At 28.2% G+C, this 19,255-nt stretch overlaps 1 protein-coding gene across 1 annotated transcript; it reads right to left on the reverse strand.

Annotated features, from left to right (window-relative positions):
* Positions 1-1,347: 1,347 nt before the first annotated feature.
* LOC135950254 (uncharacterized) lies at positions 1,348-15,600 on the reverse strand. Its single transcript, XM_065499795.1, has 5 exons — positions 15,298-15,600; positions 7,796-7,999; positions 3,709-3,928; positions 3,056-3,650; positions 1,348-2,413 (listed from the first exon to the last, which is right to left on the reverse strand). Exons 2-5 carry the CDS (start codon positions 7,870-7,872, stop codon positions 1,638-1,640), a joined length of 1,668 nt encoding a protein of 555 aa, XP_065355867.1. The 5' UTR covers positions 7,873-7,999; positions 15,298-15,600; the 3' UTR covers positions 1,348-1,637.
* Between the last annotated feature and the right edge of the window lie 3,655 nt (positions 15,601-19,255).

The following is a 19,255-nucleotide window of genomic DNA, read 5'->3' on the forward strand; positions in this document are numbered from 1 at the left end:
AAATTGTTTATTGAAACCGAATGTACATTGTATATTTTCCATTAATTTTTTTATTTTAGTTTTTGTATACATATAATTACAGAATATATGTATATTGTTTTATCATAAGAGAAAACTCTGTCACGTACGGTATGTCACGTACGATATTAAATTTTATCTATAAAAAGAAATGTACATTTTGATGTCACCACTAACTGCGAAAACGGGTCGACCGATTTCAACCAAAATTTCAGGGTACGTTGGGGATGGTCTGTAGATGGTTTATGTGAAGTTTGCATAGTGGTTCCGGAGATATGGCTGGACCGATTTTTATCAAATTTTCAGTGAATCTTCAGATTGATTTTCGGTCTGTGGGCACAGAAGCGTGGTAAAATCAAATTTTTACACTATACCGCTAATGATTTCAAGGTAAAAAAAAAACCAAAAAAAAAGTTTAAAAAATTATTTTTATTTTTTCATTCGAGAAATAAATGCTTTTTTCATTCCCAACCAACTACAAAAATTCGGATTGGTTGTGGGAACGTGCAATTTTGGTACTAAAAAATGATGATGTCAACAAGATCAATGAGCGAATTAATTGAAACCGACTGGCGACAAAATGAAATACAAATCGATTGACACAGTAATGAACGAAGAACAAGCCTCAATTATTCTACTGAAACATTGAAGGTTGGATCACAGATAATGTTTCTCCGCAACATAAACGCGCCAAAATTATGCAACGGAACACGATTGACCATCAAAAAATGTTCACCAAATTTAATTGAGGCAACAATCATCGGTGGCAGATTAAAATTTGAAGACGTAATGATTTCAAGCATAACAAAGATTTCCAATGACAAAGCATGAGGCCAATCGCTGACTATTGCTGGCTTATATTTGGAAAATTCATGTTTTGTATGTGGTTTGCTCCCGAGTAAATAAAAAAAAACGTATATCCCCTGTCCTTAAGATGAATTCATAAATATAATGTCCCATTTGCATTAAATACATCCGTTTCCTTTTTTAAGGGCATATCATGCCACTGTACTTATAGATATCTGCTACAACTTTGTCAAATACAATGTTTAGAAAGAACTTTTTATTATTTTCAAATATAGTACCTACCACACTTATTTTTGCAAAATCTATTCCACTCTATAGGCGTACAAATGTCACGTATGATGACATGGAATTGCCCATATGTTGTCAGAATGATGGAAAAAGGTCATAGCTAACAATGGCTAGGTTAGGTTAGGTTATGAAGGCAGCTAGTTATCAGCCAGCTCACTTGGGTCCATGAAATTGGTCCCTTTGTGTTACCCTAAAGATCAATGGCTAATACTTTAAATAATTTATATTGTACAATTGTTTTTTTTTAATTTTATTTATTTATTTTTTGGCACTTCTTTTTGTAAATTAATACAGATATACATACATAAATATAATATAAAGTACATTTAAAGCAAAATTGCATTAATATGCTCGTACATATTTAGTATAATATTTTAATTAAGCAAAACAATATTAAAACTTAAAAACTATTAAGATAAATTTTCTTAATTTTGCCATTTCTTTTAAACTACTATAACACTACAACATATACATACGTATTTGTTAATATTCATTTAAATTTTAATATATAATTATTGTATAATTTATGTTAATATATTGCGTTTCGATAACAACTTCAATTCCGTCTCATATTTTCCCAAATTTGGTTGTTCGGCAGCTATTTGTGGCATTTTGCTTTGAATTTCTTCAAATGTTTTATGTAACTCGCCTAGGGACTCACCCAGGCCCTTCTTAATGTTATTAAACTCTTGCGAAATTATCGATAATTTACCCAACAGATAATTCAAATTAGAATCCATATCTAGCATACGATCCTTGATGTCTGTCACTTTAAGACCCATTATATTGACACTATCAAAAGTGCTGTTGACGGCCAGTTCATTGCGAGCATCCACCGACTTTAACAGATCTTTGGTATCGCCCAGTTCTTCATGCATTATCGAGATTTGATGCCACACCTGTGTGATTTCCGATTCAATGAGAGATGAGAAATTCTGCATGGTTTCTATTTGATTGGTCATCATCATTTCATCAACATTATCGAAACGTTCCTTCATTATTTCGTATAGTTCATTCTTTTGTTTTTCCAAATTATCGGTTATTTTCTGTACAATTTGCACTGTACCGAATTCTACCTTACGCTGAGTATCCAATACATATTCGGAATTAGTCATTAGAATATTATTGAATTTATTAAATATTTCCAGGCCTTCATTAAATTTAGTATAGCTATTATTCATTTCGGTGTAGAATTTGTCCAACACTTCAGCAGAGTCTATGACATTCTTTTGGACGGTTTCTATATTTGATGCCAGATTCTTGCCATGGTTTTCAACTGTAGTGGAAGTTTTTGTAACAGCTGAAAAGGAGATATGAAACAGAACTTTGTTAGTTATATTTATTTGTTTAGATAAATATTTTGGATATAAAACACAAACAAGAGAGCTATATTTCTTATATATCCTATACCAAAGTATACTTTTCCAAAAAGTAAAATAGCGAATAAGATCAAGAGTTGTTGGAAATTAAAACAAATAAAAATTGAAATGTCAAAATCAGAAAACCCAAGGACAATTTGTTTGTGATGTCTTATAAAATTCATCATAGAATTTATTGAGCTTTAGCTCAGATTTATAAAATTTTTAAATTTATCTGACCTGACTGACCTAAAGCTCTATAAAGTTTATAATAATAATAAAAAAGCTCGAATACATTAGATTTTAATTTTCTATATCTTAAATGATTAAGTTTAGCTAGACAAAATCTTGAAAATATCACACTGAACTGTTTGATGCAGGTACATAATTATTACATATTATTTATAAAATAATCTATAAATTTGACATTCATTTTAAATCACTTGATGTTTTCATTACTCAATGAAAAACTAATTAGTAATCAATTCTATAAACATGTTTCATTAATCGTATACCGATTAAAGATTTGAGAGATAAGAATTTAAGAGACAACAGACAATTCATTACTATTCGCAACTACTCACCCGCTTCAGAGGCTTCTAGTAATTTTGCTTTAACATTTTCCAATGCACTGAGTGTTTCATTATTTAAATTTTGTATAAATTCTTTATCGGCCAATAAAAGACCCACTTCCGGTTGGGGTAAATCCTTCAGATTAGCCAAACCAGTATTGACATCTTCAAACATTTTAATGACTTTATTTTCGAACACAGTATTATTTGGTTGCACAATGACTGGTGGCGGTAGAGGTGGTGCTGGTGTAGCCATGCTGTAACTAACCAAACGATCTTCAATTTTCGATAATTTTTCTTGGGTAACTGGACTTGTCTTAAATGCCACTTCAGTATGCTCCAGCATGTTGTTCGACACGTCCAATAGTTTGTCAACATTTTGCGTTAGCGTTGTCATATGTGCCATGAGTTTTTTGTTAATTTCTTCTTGATCCTTGACAAATGTAGGTGGTATCGCAGGTTCGGCTGGTTTGGGGGCAGCCAACAGAGCCGCACTCGGCATTACTGGTGGCCGTTTATAACATTCGTCATTCTCTTGCATCCATTTGAAGATGCGTTCTAAAACTTCACCCAGTTTTTCGGTTTGTATGTTGTATTTTTCTTCTTGCTGCAGGGAAAAAAGTTATAATCATATTTTTACCTTTTCTTTTAAGTTTAATATTTACCGCTATTAACATTGTTTCTATTTGACTGACGCGCTCATCCAAACGTGAGAATATGCCATTTATAGGTTCTAAATTCTTTTGACCCTTCTGCAAAGCCATCATACCTTTTTTCAATAATTCACCCAAGGCTCGTTCACGATGTTCATGTCTTTCTAATTTATTGTCTAATTGATTGTAGGAATAAATTAGAGATTGCAGAGTTCCCCGAATATCACCAAGCCTATAATACAATTTAGAGAGATAGAGAGAAATTCAGTTTTAAACAATATAAAACATAATTAATTAGTTTTATTCCCTATAGCGATTTTTTGTCTCTGTTTATGTTTTGGTCGGTTGTATTCAGTAAAATACTGTACAAAATATTGTAATTGAAGTTTAAATTACTCTAAATAATAATATTGTATACAGTGGTTGACAATACAATGGAAACTTTTCCAAATATTTAATTAATATGCCAAAATCAAAGCTTCAAATTTATTATGTAATTCAATTTCAGCTTAATTCAAATTTAACTAATATCAGCCATTCATTCCATAAATCCATTCCCAATATCTAATTCTTAAGCTTCGCTTAAAGGCATTTAATTCATTCAACCTTTGAATGATTAAATTTTTGTTAATTCAAATCTAATACAAAGTTAAAGTTAAATTTCATTGAAACTTTTTTTTTAAAAAAATAAAAGTATTTGAAACAAAATTTATATAGATATGTATGTATTACTTAAGACTATAATGTATTATCTTAATTTACAAATTGAATTAAAATTGTTTTTCTACATTCAATACATTTTTAAAGCTATTTTGTAATGGATTTGCATTAAAAACATTGAATGATTCAATAAGGAATTAGTTCGGTAAATAATGAATTTTAAAATGTGTGAATTCACTATGAATTAAACCCATGAATTGCATTGTAATTAATTCATTAATGGAATGGTTGATATACAATTTAATTTGATTTTGAAAATCGAATTCATTATTATGGTATTGACTATATTTCCCAGGAATGGAACAATCCTGTAAACCTAGTTACTACATCGCGCACGCACATCATATAATCAAAAATTTTATATTTATATCTAAAAACGTATTTATACAGACTCAAATAACTTGTTCCTTAATGACTCTACATTAATTTGCATGTCAACACTCCGTTAAAGTGGCATGCCACCACCATAGTGCAACATCGTCGTCGTCATCATTATCATCATCATTCACATACATACAAGTATGTACCAATATTAATTTGTACAATATTTTCTATAAATAAATACAGAAAGATGACAAACATGATAGAACCCTCAACATTTGAATACATTTAGTAGTAGGCCTCCTCTTAAATTATTAAAAAAAAAATAAAAAATAAAATTAAGAAAATCGTTTCTAGGAATTAGACTGCATTTTAAATGGTTCATTTTTAAAATAAAATTTCTTTAGAAAGTTGACCCCATATTTTTCTGCTGGTAGATTGAGCAACAAATGCTTTAAAAGCATGATGATGGATTATTATTTACCAAACTAAAGGGGAAAAAAATAAGTTCAATAATAAAAACTAATATCCCCATTCAAGTTTGATAAATTATTGTAAAGAAAATGTCAGAAGAAAGAAAAGAGATCTTATTTCCGCACATTTATATATAGAAGAATTTAACATGAAAATCTACTTAAAATCATTTGTTTGTCTTTGTCAATTCTCTCCCCCAATTCTAAAACAAAGACCGTCATCTATCAATTTGTTTGGACTAATATAAAAAGCTGCCTCCTTCAGTCTGCAACTCAGTCATTATTCATATTTTATTATAATTTCTGTTCAGCTCTCTGTCTGTCCATTTGTCTGTTGATCTTGTTCATGCCCTTTGCATCATTATTAGAAAAAGAAGAACAAAATAAAAGCAGAACAAGGCGGCGCTATGATGTAATGAATGAATGTGCCACTTGAATTGTATGAGTACGTTTTCCCTAGCACTTCATACATTCATTTGGATGCAATGCCATTCTTTAGTATGTTGATTTGAGTTGAAGTTGCATAGAAAAGAATCAATTGTAAAAAGTTTATTTATTTATTAAAATCAATAGTTTTATGCATTTATTGTTTATAGCGTTAATCTTCATTTGAAATTTTAATAAATAGAATCTTTAGAAACTCCTAGAAGAAGATTTGGCCGGAAACGTATTCATATAAAAAGAACTTGAAAAAATATTTTAATAAAAACTGAGATTTCATATGTTTTCTTTAATTAAAAGAAAAGTTCTAAGTATACAATTGATATTACCCTAATAATAATTAAATATTAATGGGAAGAAAACAATGGGAAATTTGAAATTAATTTGAATTAATTTACTCTACTTATGATGGCATTGACTTCTTTTAAATAAGAGTATTATTGGTTGTTTAGGGAGTGCGAATGAAATGTACAAGTAAGACTGTTATATTCGTCTGTGCGGAATAATTTTGATTCCCATCATCAATATGTGCATATTTCTGATATAGGGGTTATATGGGGGTGGGATCAATTATGGACTGATTCTCTCAAAAGTTGGTAAAAAGATTTAGGTTCATATAATACTTGTTTATATTCAATTTCATTACGGGGGCTAGGTGAAAAAATGGACCCATATTGACCTTACTAACAGAGAGTATTTGTGGAAAAGAGTACAGCCAGCTAGCACCTTTCTGGGTTTGGGTCGTATCGTGTTTTCAACAGACACGCGGACGAACATAGCTAGTTCGTCTTATAATCTTATGAAAATCCAGAAAAGTATTATTTCGGAAGAATTGTGCCGAAGTGATAACCGAATTTATAGCAAATCAAATAATTCAGTCCAAATGACCGAACTATTCTGTTGTAGCTCATGTATTTTATTTAAATTAATAATTCTATTTCAAATTTTCTGTTGCTAGTAAAAAAGTTTATTGAATTATTCGATTGACAACAAATCTCAACGAATCTGTTTTATCTGTGCGGAACCTTAAGAAGAAAACTTATAAAGGAATTCCAAAAATATCCTGATAAAAATCCCCGGGCATTTCTGAATTTGGTTATTAAAATTGTAATTCTTATTTTCGGTTGCTAGTATCGAAAAAATGTATGAATATAATCGAATTGAGAACAAATCACAACGAATCTGTTTTATCTGTGCAGAAATAATACTGTGACTTTAAGCAGGAAATTTTTAAAGAAATTTATCGGGAAATATGCCTCGCAAACTCTTTTTCTTGACATATTAATATAGTCCGAATGAATATTCGGTTTCGGATTAGGCCAAAAATAAGGTTTCTGTCAGTATTCGGAAAAAATTTATTTTCTTGACATATTAATATAGTCCGAATGAATATTTGGTTTCGGATTAGGCCAAAAATAAGGTTTCTGTCAGTATTCGGAAAAAAAATTTCCAAACACTTTTTAGATTATGGAATTTTAAAGGGGAAACAAGTTATGAATATAATAACTCAAATCCAAGGACTATAAATTTGATTATATTTGATGAGTGCACCCCATTTATTTCGTTCGCACTTCTTGTTGCTGCTTGCATATGAAGAGATGGGAAAAACGCATTTATACAATAAATAAAAGTCAGTGAACTAAACTGTTTATGCAGTTTTAATTTTAATTAATGAACAATTTCAATTGGAAACTATACTGCAATTTAAAACAAAACAAAAAACACCAATCTATGATATTAACTTAACTCTATAACTTGCAACAAATTTTAATATTTGCATAAAAAGTGAGTCTATTACAAAGCTAAAATAATTACAATCCATGGAGTAAATAGACATTTATGACATTGAAAGTAAAATAACTCTCAAAAAAAAATAACTATCAATGAAATAAATCCCAAATGAACTAATTTCCAATCTTAAAAATTTAAATAACTCCCAACAAAAATTTCTAATTTCTATTTCATTATGAAATAATTCCCAACAAAAAATGTTGATATAAGTCCCAAAGCATTGGGGTTATTTTATAATGAAATAAGCAGTTGACAAGAAACTGATCTAGACTTTCAGATTTATATACATAATTTTAAAATTAGTATGTTTGTGTGTAAAAATTGTGATTATTTGTTCTTTTAATGCAACTTACGTGACTTGAGCTGGCGTTAATTCTACTAAACTGAAACCAATTATGGTTAAAAATAGTATTCGTATAATTTGTTTCATTGTTGAACGGACCCAGTCCTATGGAATTAGTTGTCGATGAAAACGTTGAACGGATATTTTTGTTTTGTGATTTTAAGTGATGCCTTCCTCTCTACGCCTTATTCAATTCTTCATCAATTGTGCGTTACTGAAATAATAATAAAAAAAAATACACACATTTATTGAAATTATTTAAAATTGTAATTGATTGATTTTTTTTACAAATGGTTGACTAACTGTTTCAAGCATTTTAGATGTACAACTAAAAATAAATTGCAATATACATTTTAGTATTTGCGTGCTTTGTATGATATCCAAAATTGAATTTCTAAAAAGAACCAAATTGTAAATACATAAATTTATTTATGTGGAGCGAGCACATGACATAAACAATTTTAAATAACTAAAAATATGTATAATTAATTATATTTACTATGTAGTTTGTACATAATAATGTATTTGAAAAAGAAACAAACGTTGTTTTTTTTGAAAATTGCATTTTTATAACAAAAAGATCGACCCAGTTCATTATAAATATAATTTATGGCTTTGTGTGCACATATGTGGTTTGTGCCTTCTTTTTCCAGCAATTTCATTGTTTATTTAAAATTGTTTAATATTGATATAGAAATGTTATTATATTTTTGTTTTAAAATATTGTACAATTTATTAAATGAAAATTAATATATCAACATACATACATACATATAATGTAATATTTTACATCTTACGTACTTTCATCGGATGGCTGTTGTCTTTAACAAAGACTTGTTATTTATTATAAAATTGATATAAATATTTATATAATACTCGTAATTGGCAGTGAATTTTATAAATATTTAATAATATTTATATATAGCTCAAAAAATTACGTTCATTTCTGGTTCTGGAATAAATATATACTACATATGTATGTTTTAATATTAAGCAATTATGTATATAGCATTTTTATTCAATTTTATTTGGCAGATTTTGAAACGATTTATTTAAAATGCAAATTTAAAATGTTTATTGCAACTAATTTGAATGCATTCACATAACTTATTTGCCATATTTTTAAACAAAATTGAAAAAAAATTAAGATGCAATAAAATTATTTGGGTTAATTCTAAACATTTTCTTTTATTAAAAAAATAGAGAATCTAAAATTTTGAATTTTATTTACTTAGATTAGAGCAAAATTAGTTAAATAAATATACATAGATAAGTACTACTTACAATTAAGGATTTTTTACATTCTCGGGAAATACATAATCACCCCTATTCTGTAAGTCGTTGTCGACAACAACAAAAATTGTATATGTTTTGTCGATATCGATAACAATTGGTAACTATTGATAGCGTTTTGTACTTTAATCAGAAAATTACTAACATTCATAACTGTATTTTAATATTGTAATTAATATCCTGTTGATATTGGACATAAACAAGTTTTATATGAACCTAAATCTTTTTACTAATTTTTGTGAGAATTCGTCCATCATTGACCCTACCCCCATATCAGAAAAATATTTAATTGTTAAATAATGATGATGGGTATACATTAGTGTATTCAATTAATCGGGTTTCTGGTTTAATCGGTTAACCGAGCAAATAATTAATCGGGGTTTTATTTGCTCGGTTAACCGATTAAACCAGAAACCCGATTAATTGAATACACTAATGTATACCCATTTATTCGGTTAACCGATTAACCGAATAATGTCTATTTTAAATTTAAATTGAAAATACAACCACGAATTTTGTGTACAAAAACATAAAAACAAACAAAACATAACAATACAACTAAAAAAATAATAGCAAATATGGTATTTGAGATCCTTTTTGTATACACATTTGAGTTTTTTTAGGATTTTAGTGAGATCTTCTGAAATAATCTTTAAAAAAAGAATATAATTTAATTTTTTTCCTTTTGAACGATTTTTTTCTTTAGATTTAATAAAACTTGACTTGGAAAAAACTCTCTCGCAGATTGTTGATGTTGGAGAAATCGAAAGCATGATAAAAAATATCCAATATCTCAGTTTTTTTAGTTTTTTCTAAGCATATCAAATCTTTCGTTATACTATTGGTGTCCTTTTTGGATAGTTTCGTATAGTTTAGTTAAGTTCTGTACATGTAAATGCAAACAAAGTTTCAAATACATATAAATTAAATATGTCAGTTGTTATTCTCACTAAACATTTTTCTTGGATGTTCGAAAAAAATATATAATTTTAATTTGAAATTGAATTCAAATTGTATTTGAATTCAAATGGAAAAATAAATACAAAAAAATATGTTAAAGTGCAAAAAAAGGAATTTCGGTTAATCGACACAAATTAATCAGTTTATTTGTTATTTGAAAATCGGCAATTTTAAATTATTCGAACAGTTAACCGTCCAAAATTAATCGGTATACATATAATGGCCAAATTTGTCTGTTATAGCTGATACATTTTATTTGGGAAGGCAAAAATTCGGTTTTTTAAATCGTAATTCTCAACAACGAATCTGTTATATCTGTGCAGAAAAAATACTGTGACTTTAAGAAGAAAACTTAAGGCCCAACTATAATATGCATAAGCTATAGCTTAAGTTAATGTCAAAATCGAACGAAAAGACTGTCAAATGCTTAAAAAAATCGGAAGAAACTTTTAGGTGGCCATAATGTACTTATGTGCATTCAAAACAATTTAGCCCCATTTGCACATTTATGTGCAACACGTAATTAAAAAAATACGTATTTCTTATTATTTTATGAAAATAAATTAATTTTCTTCATCCTTTTCATTTTTTCTTTATTTTCTTTGTATAAATAAACAAACCTACGGAATGTGCGACCAGCTTCGCTCTATGCTTAAGCAAATAAAATTTGACGAAACTTGACGAAACTCTCTTAAGTATATTACAGTTTGTCAGATACGTTTTATATGTATTCGAACAGTTGCTTAAGCTGACTTAAACTAGTGTATGCATGTTATAGTTGGGCCTTTAAATGAAGTTCCGGAAATTTCCCGATTAGGAAGGACTCCAAATACATTTCATTGTTGCAATAGATTTGAGAAAACAAAATATACTTTGAGAATATGTATTGAAAATAATTATAGTTTTGAAAGAAGTTTTGCAAAATACATCAGACGCCAAATTGCACTTTGTGCAACTTACGATTAACTTTTTAAATAGAACAAATTTAAACAATTGGGGTATTCACACGGACTACTATTTGGTCATATTGTCATAATGTCCTAATATATTTTGATAGTTTAACCATAATTTTGTTATGTTTCAAACAAAATAGTTCTAAACTAATAAGACTATAAAATAATACTTTTTTTGTTTAAAACACAACAACAACTATTATAATATATTAGGACATTATGACAATATGACTAATAACAGACCGAGTGAATACCCCAAATAAATATTTGAAACTCTACTATATGTAAAAAAAGTGGTTTACTGAATTTCATTGTGGCCTTATAAACACAGAACATTCTGGACGATGAGGCCACTACACCCGAAAGAAATGAACAAAATCACGATATGTTGTTAGCCGATCGGAGATTGAAAGTGCTAGAGATTGTGAAAGTCATAAGCATTTCACATTGCTCAGTGGTTTCAATTTTGAATGATCACATGGGTATAAGAATGCTTTCCGCAAGATGGCTTCCGCTTTTGCTCACATTCGGTTGCACAAAAGGTCAGATTTGCAGTTTCCATGGCTAAACCCATGAATTAGGCTACGAAATGCTCCTTCTTCCGCCCTATCGCCGGGTTTAGCCCCGAGTGACTATTTCTTGTTTCCAAACCAGAAGAAATGTCTCAACGATAAAATCATCTCACAATAATTAATATTTTGATGGCCTCGGCAAATCTTATTTTTTGGAAGCGATAACAAATTGAAGAAATGTAGGACAAGTTTAGGGTTTTTATCCCGGGAATTCCCGGTACAAACTTCCCGGGAATTTTGTCAATTTTTCACTACCCGATTTCCGGGATTTTTAGTCGGGAATCCCGGGAATTAAAAACTGACGAAAATACATAGAAAACAAGTTAGAACTATATTTTTTCACAGTTTTTTGCTTATATCACAATAAACCGCATATTATTATTATTTGGGGTTTTTCGTATGAAAATTTAAAAAGTGAAATCTTTATTTAAAGAATTTATTTCTTATTGAATCATTCTAATTTCTTTAAATTTCTTCTTCAAATCCATAACAAAATAGCTTCAAAAATTTATTATATAATTAAATTTTTCTCCAATTCAAATCTAAGGAGTGAGATCGAAAAATTCTTAACATACATATATGTTTATAAAAAAGAAACCACTAAACTTACAGCTTTAATTTTTTTTTTATTTGATTGAAATTATTATTACAATTTACAAAAAAAATTATTTTTATAGTTTTAATCACTAGTGATGAAATTTTGAACCTTTTTCGGAAACCCTTCCATTAACGTTTTTATAGTGCTTTCTGTCACTTTGCTCGAACATGTAGTCCATCTCCGTTTAAAATCTACCACACTTTTGGACACCTTTTTTGTACTCTTCAATTCTCTTTTAACAAGAGCCCAATATCTCTCCACTGGCCTTAGCTCCGGGCAGTTTGGAGGATTTGCCTCTCTTGGTACAAATACCACATTATTGTTCTTGTACCACTCAAGGGCTTGTTTGCCATAGTGACAGGATGCCAAGTCAGGCCAAAAATAAGTGGACACATTATGAAGTCTTATGAATGGAAGCAGCCTTTTTTGTAAACATTCCTTGATGTAAATTTCGGTATTTATAGAGCCCGTTGTAACAAATGAGTGGCTTCTTTTGCCGCAACTGCATATTGCTTGCCATACCAAGAACTTTCTGGGAAATTTTGTCTGCTTTTGGGTCCTAAACTTTTCTTCAACATTCCCTCGAGCATCAGCAACATAAAATTTTTGACCTGGAAGTTGCGAAAAATCTGCCAGAACATACGTTTCGTCATCCATTATGCAGCAAGAATATTTTTTTATAAAACTTGACTTCAATTTCCGTGCTCTGTTTTTGGCCTCTAAATTTTTAGTAGCGTTCCTGTCAGGAACTTTTTGAGCCTTGTATGTTTTTAAACCTGCATTAGCTTTAACTTTTCGTACCAAATAGTCCGAGCACTGAGCTAACCGGGCTGCTTTCCTACCGGATGTGTTGGGAGCTCTTTTGAAAATGCGTTCTATTTTTTTGGCTTTAGAAACATCATGTGGACCATTCCTTCTACCTGAACCAGGTTTTCTATCAACTGACAAGTTCTCCCGGTACTGTTTAATAACATTGGAAACAGTTTGACGGCAGACCTTTGTATGCTTGGCCAACTTTTTGTAAGACCAAGTTGGGTTTTGTTGAAAATATTTAATAATTTCAGTACGCACTTTTTTCTGGTCACTCATTTTAATCAGATTAACAAAAAAATTAATATAATTGACATTACACATAATAACTGACATGTTTTTCAAAGGTAACTTGATCAAAAAAAAATTCAAATAATACTTGGGTTAAAAAATGTAATGAAAAACGTGTGTTAAGAATTTTTCGATCTCACTCCTTAGTACAAAAAGGCTTAAGAAAATTTTTCCAATTAATTTTGTAAATGATTTGATTTAACAAAAATTTAATCATTCTAAGTTTGAATAAATTCTGCTATTAATTAACTTTAAAATTAATTCAGTTTATACAAAGACTTTGGAATGAATCTAAAAAATTCAATATTAGTAATGGATTTATGAAATTACGGATTAAGATTTTAGTGAATTAAGCTCAAATTTTATTAATTAATGTGAAGCTCTGATATTTAATAATTATAACACTAAGTTTTTATATGAAATTTTGCTATAATATTCCTAATTTACAATATCATTATACATATATTTCGGGAATAGCCGGGTACCCGGGAATGTAGAAAAAAATTTCCCGATTCCCGGGAATCAAAAAAGGTCGGGAAATTAAAAACCCTAGACAAGTTGCATAGAGCTCAAAGGGGACTATGTTGAAAAATAAAATAAATTATGTAGTTAAAAACTGTTCTTAGCATAGGGTAACCTGGAGATGAGGGTCAAATGTCAAAACCCTAACTCTTCTAACAACAAATTACATTCAAGTCAATGTTTTTGTTGTTGTATCAAATATATGACATATGATTTGTTTTAGTTTTATTAGACAAAACGGAGTATCTCTTCTCTATGTATAATTCTCTATGGTTCTTAGACATATTTTAATCAAATTTCAAAATATTATGATTCACCCTGAAACATTTTACGGAGGAAGAAACTGATTCCAAATAACATGGGTGTGATGAAGAAATTGATTTTATTATTGATTACGATTCACTAACCAAAATTGAAACTAAAGTTTCATCAAGTACATACATATATGATTTTCTTAAACAAAATAACGTATACGCTTTGAGTAATTAATTATTAAATCGTTTTTACCTCATTTTAGGTATTTGCTGCAGTTGAATATTTTTTGCAGTCTTAATGAAAATTTAATGAAGAACCTTTTGTCGTTTAAAAAAGTAGTTGTTAGTAATTAAAATAAAAAAAACATAATAAAATTAAAAATGTATACATATGTATGTATATAAACTGCTTTTATTTAAAATAAAAAAAATATTTTTTTTTAAGTTTTTATTTTTTCATAAAAATTTATATTGATGATACGTTTTTTTGTTTCAGAAAATAACAATTCAAAAAAACGTAAGCCACATATCTTAAAGTGTGCTTTGAAAAAAATAGTTTTTTTTCATAAAATATATTTCTAGAGTCATTGTAATTCATATTTGAAAATTTTGTTTCAATATCTCAAGTAGTTTTCATTTTATATCGTTTTTTGCTTCTCCTATAAACATGATGAAAAGTGGTGATGTTACGTTATTTTGCATTTTAGGTGACGATATACAGTTAATATTTAATCTATTATTTAAATGTACATACATACATATGTATGTACTCAGTCTTATGAATTAAAAATTTTACAAATAATATATATATATAGTATATATAATACGAATACATACTATATTTCTTGGAAGTGACTTTAAACAAAACAAACAATTGTCCAATGCTGTTTCTAATTTCATTCCAATTCAAACCAAACCGAACTTTTATCAATTATATTGTATTCACTTAAATTGTATGAAAATCTATAAATTCCATAACAATTCTGAAACAGTAACACTAACCTGATTTATAAAAAAAAAACTTATCAATGATTTTCGAATAATGTTTTAAATATATTATAAAAATAGGCCAAAAGGTTGATAAATGATGATGTATTTTCATCAAAGCAATAGTTAAACAAAATAAAAAAAAAACATTTAAATTTTTTTTGCAAAACAAAAACGTTGTGGAAAAAATTGCTAAAAGAGATTTACAATTATCAAATACGACTACAAAGCGATAACTTTTTAATAAGAATTTTCTATTATTTAATACTTACAACAATAATTTTTATTTAAAAAAAATCATATATTAATAATTGTTTATGTAGCACTATTTTCTTGTTTGGTCTTTCTTTTAAATGATATTGTTTTTTCTAATGTTGATTTTTTTATTTTATTTAAATAATATTTTATTATTTTCGTTTTCGTTATTCGCCTTTTTGAAATCTTTCTTAATTTGGTTTTTAAACGTTTTTTTCACTTTTTCCCGTTTTCTTATCAACAACTCAACGCCACCAAATCTAGAATACGAATAAAGTTCATTTAGTTAGTGTCTTTGCTTTTTAAAAGATCTTTTGCTAGTGTATTCGTAGCTGGAGTAAAATAGTGAATTGTATCCCTTCGTGCATTTGAGCAAAGAGTACTAATTAATATTTATAAAATAGATTTAAGAGCAACAATATTCGGGCATATCTTTAGCCGGCATTATCACTTTTATTCAAACAGAAAATAAGAACAAACAATGAATGCAGTGTGGGAGTTTTTTTTTATTATTATTTCGAAGAGAAAGAAAATTCATTGAGATCAGAGAAATGCGCATTAAAGTTCTATAAATAATGAATATATTTAATGTGCATGTTTTCCACATATGCATTCAAATGCTTATTAGTATAACATTTTGTACTCGTATTTTTTGGAAATTGTTTATCCTTAACGAGAATCGTTTGTTAGCTTGCATTTCAATTGACTGAACTGAGAGACAACAGTTTGGTTGTGACAATCGAAATTTTTTAGTGTCTGGCATATTTTGCAAGAATAATAATTGTTTTTCGTATTAAAAATTTGTAAAAATTAAAAAATCGTTTAGTTTGATAAGTTTCAAATTTCATTATGAATAAGGTTATTATAAACTATTTAAGAAATAAATCATGGAATCAATTATTTTTTCTAACTTGCAATTATCAACTGTGATATGCCCAAATAAATGCATTAATTGATTGTTTATGTTACAATTAACATTTATTTTCTTCAATTTCAATCTTTTGAGAAAAACTCATTAAAAATTTAATAAAATTTCAAGTGTGAAAGTACATTTACTTCCATTTTCTTAACAATCGCTTCAAACTACCCAATTGAAATATGTAGCTGCACATGTTCCTAATGTTCGACATAAACTTAAACCCAGGGACCATCATTATTCGAATTAAATAAGTAATTTCATTCTATTAACAATGTGCACTAAATGAACATCAATTTAATGGAAAATAAAATTAAAAAAAAAAGAAATGATTAATTGCCATCAAATTAAACATATGCATGTCTTGAAGCCATTAAAAAAACTACTTGTACATAAGTGATTAGGTAAAATAGATTTTACATCTTACAAGGAAAATAGACATCTGTATGTCTTGAAACACTTACATATGTTATATTTAAACAAACAAACAATAAAACGCAAAATAATATTAATTAATTGTTTTAAAATTGATGGAAATATGCAGAGAATAATAAAAATGTTTTCCACAGAAAAGAATCAAGCTTATTGGAACCATCGCTTTGAAATCAAGTTTATAAGCTTTTAGAAAAATATGTAAGTTCAGTATTGAATTCATTCTTTTAAGAATTAATTCTTTATTGCATCATAGAAACAAATTATAAATCGTATTCTTTACTTATCAAAAAATATAAAACATAAGTTTTTGTACTTTTTCGAACCCTTAAGGGATAAAAATTGTGTTTATTTTTGGTACTTTTTCATTAAATATGTTTTTCTATAATTTGACACACCACGATACAGAAATTTATTTGAATAAAATTTTACCACGCAATAGGGATGAAAAAGGTACCAAAGATAAAATCGGGAAAATACATTTTATTTGAAATTATTTAGCCAATTTTGATAATTTTTTAACATTGCTTCCTGGATTCATACAAAAATCAAGGTGAATATTGGACCAAATCCGGGTAAACAGTTTGGTACTTTTTTTAAAACATATTTATTCTTGGGCACATTAACACAGATTTTAATATTTTGAGACATGCCTGTAGCATAAACAATTTTGGCAAAATTGAATATTTTTAAATTTCAAACTTGAGGGGTGTTCAAGGAGGAAAAGGGACATTGGTACTGTTCTCCTAATGGTACTTTTTTAATAATTTAAATTATTTCACTTATTAAAGTTAGCTGATATGAATCTGAGAGAAGTTAGTGTTATGAATAGGGGTTAATATTTAGGTACCAAAATGTGAAAACTGAACTATAGGTAGTTTTTTATTCTTCTAATGGTACTTTTTGAATTTTCGATAACGATAGAAACATGAAATTAATTTGGTACTTTTTCTTCATTCAAATGGTACTTTTTGTAATTTCTTCACCAATGAACCTAGAAACATGAAATGAAGCTTATAAGTATGTAACCGAGTGAGTGGGAATCTACAAGTGGCTGTTTTTTGGTAATTTTTATATATTGTAATGGTACTTTTTGAATTTTCTGTAATAATGGACATAGAAATATGAAATTAAGCGTATATGGTCCTACGTGAGTGAGAATTCTAGGGGGAGACTTTTTGGTACTTTCTCTTTATTCGTACCATTCGAGTAATTTCTTCACCAATGAACCTAGAAACATGAAATAAAGGTTATATGGACCCGATTGAGTGGAAATCCACAAGTGCCTGCTTTTTGGTACTTTTTATATATTGTAATGGTACTTTTTGAATTTTCTGGATGGAAAAATATGAAATTAAGCGTATATGGTCCCAAGTGAGTGAAAATTCAAGGGCATACTTCATGGTACTTTTTCTTTATTCTCATGGGTACTTAAGCTTTATGGTCATGAGTGAGATTTCAAGGGGGAGACTTTTGCTACATTTTCTTTAATCGAATGGTACTTTTTGTATTCTCTTTACCTATGAACATAAAAACATGTGAAAGGAAATTTACAAGTGGGGACTTAACTGTAATTTTTCATTATTCTAATGGTACTTTTTGAATAGTCTATAATAATGGGGCTAGCAAAATTAAAATAAATAGGAATCAGATGGAATAGGACGATTAAATATTTTGAAAATCTTTTATAATATGAATTTTTGAAATGCTAATTTATGCTTTGTATTTCAAATAAATGAAATATATTAAAAAAAAATTAATTTATTAATTTAATATTAATGCACATAGTTTTTATACATTTCACCATGAGTGGCATTTCTACATTTTTCATAGATAGCGGAGTCGATATAGCCATGTCCGTCTGTATGTTGACATCAACTTTCCGTAGACCCCAAACAAACAATTTACATACATGATTCATACATCAACATATCCGCTTTATACCCAGTTCGGTTGCTATTTCAAATCGAGCCCACAAATGGCTGAGATATAGGGAAAAACCCGGACAACCACTATTTTTTACCTATATCTGAATTACTATGTCATTAATGATATTTCAAAGACCGTTGCAACGCCATAGTAAGTCGGACCTGCAATGGGTCAAAATCGGGAAAAATATTTTTTAACACGAATTTTTTTTTGACCAAAAAAAATTTTAACATAAATTTGTTTTCACTTTAAAAAATTTAAAAAAAACTAAATTTTTTTAAAAATGAAAATTGAAAAAAAAAAAATAATTTTTATTACATAAAAATATTTAAAATTTTTATTTTAAAGTATAATTTTATTTCAGTTTTAAAATTTTTGAAAATCTCTACTCCCTTTTTAATATTTTGTGCGAAATAAATTACAAAAGAAATTATTAAAATAACGATAAAACATGACGATTTTTACATCGTTTTATTAAACGTTTTAAAAACTCACTCTTTAAACCATGTACTTAAATAGTAATATGTATCGCAATATTGGTTTATATTTTTATATTATCTAGGTAAAGGTATTTATAGACGGCAATACTGAGTATTGATATTTGTCAAAAACTCAAGTATCATAATAAAATTTCATCGTCTAGAAAAAATTTGTATTAGATTTTCAAAAAAATACGAATGATTTTTTTGATTTACGGT

Source organism: Calliphora vicina, chromosome 2, assembly GCF_958450345.1.
Source record: "Calliphora vicina chromosome 2, idCalVici1.1, whole genome shotgun sequence".
Classification (NCBI taxonomy): Eukaryota; Metazoa; Arthropoda; class Insecta; order Diptera; family Calliphoridae; genus Calliphora; species Calliphora vicina.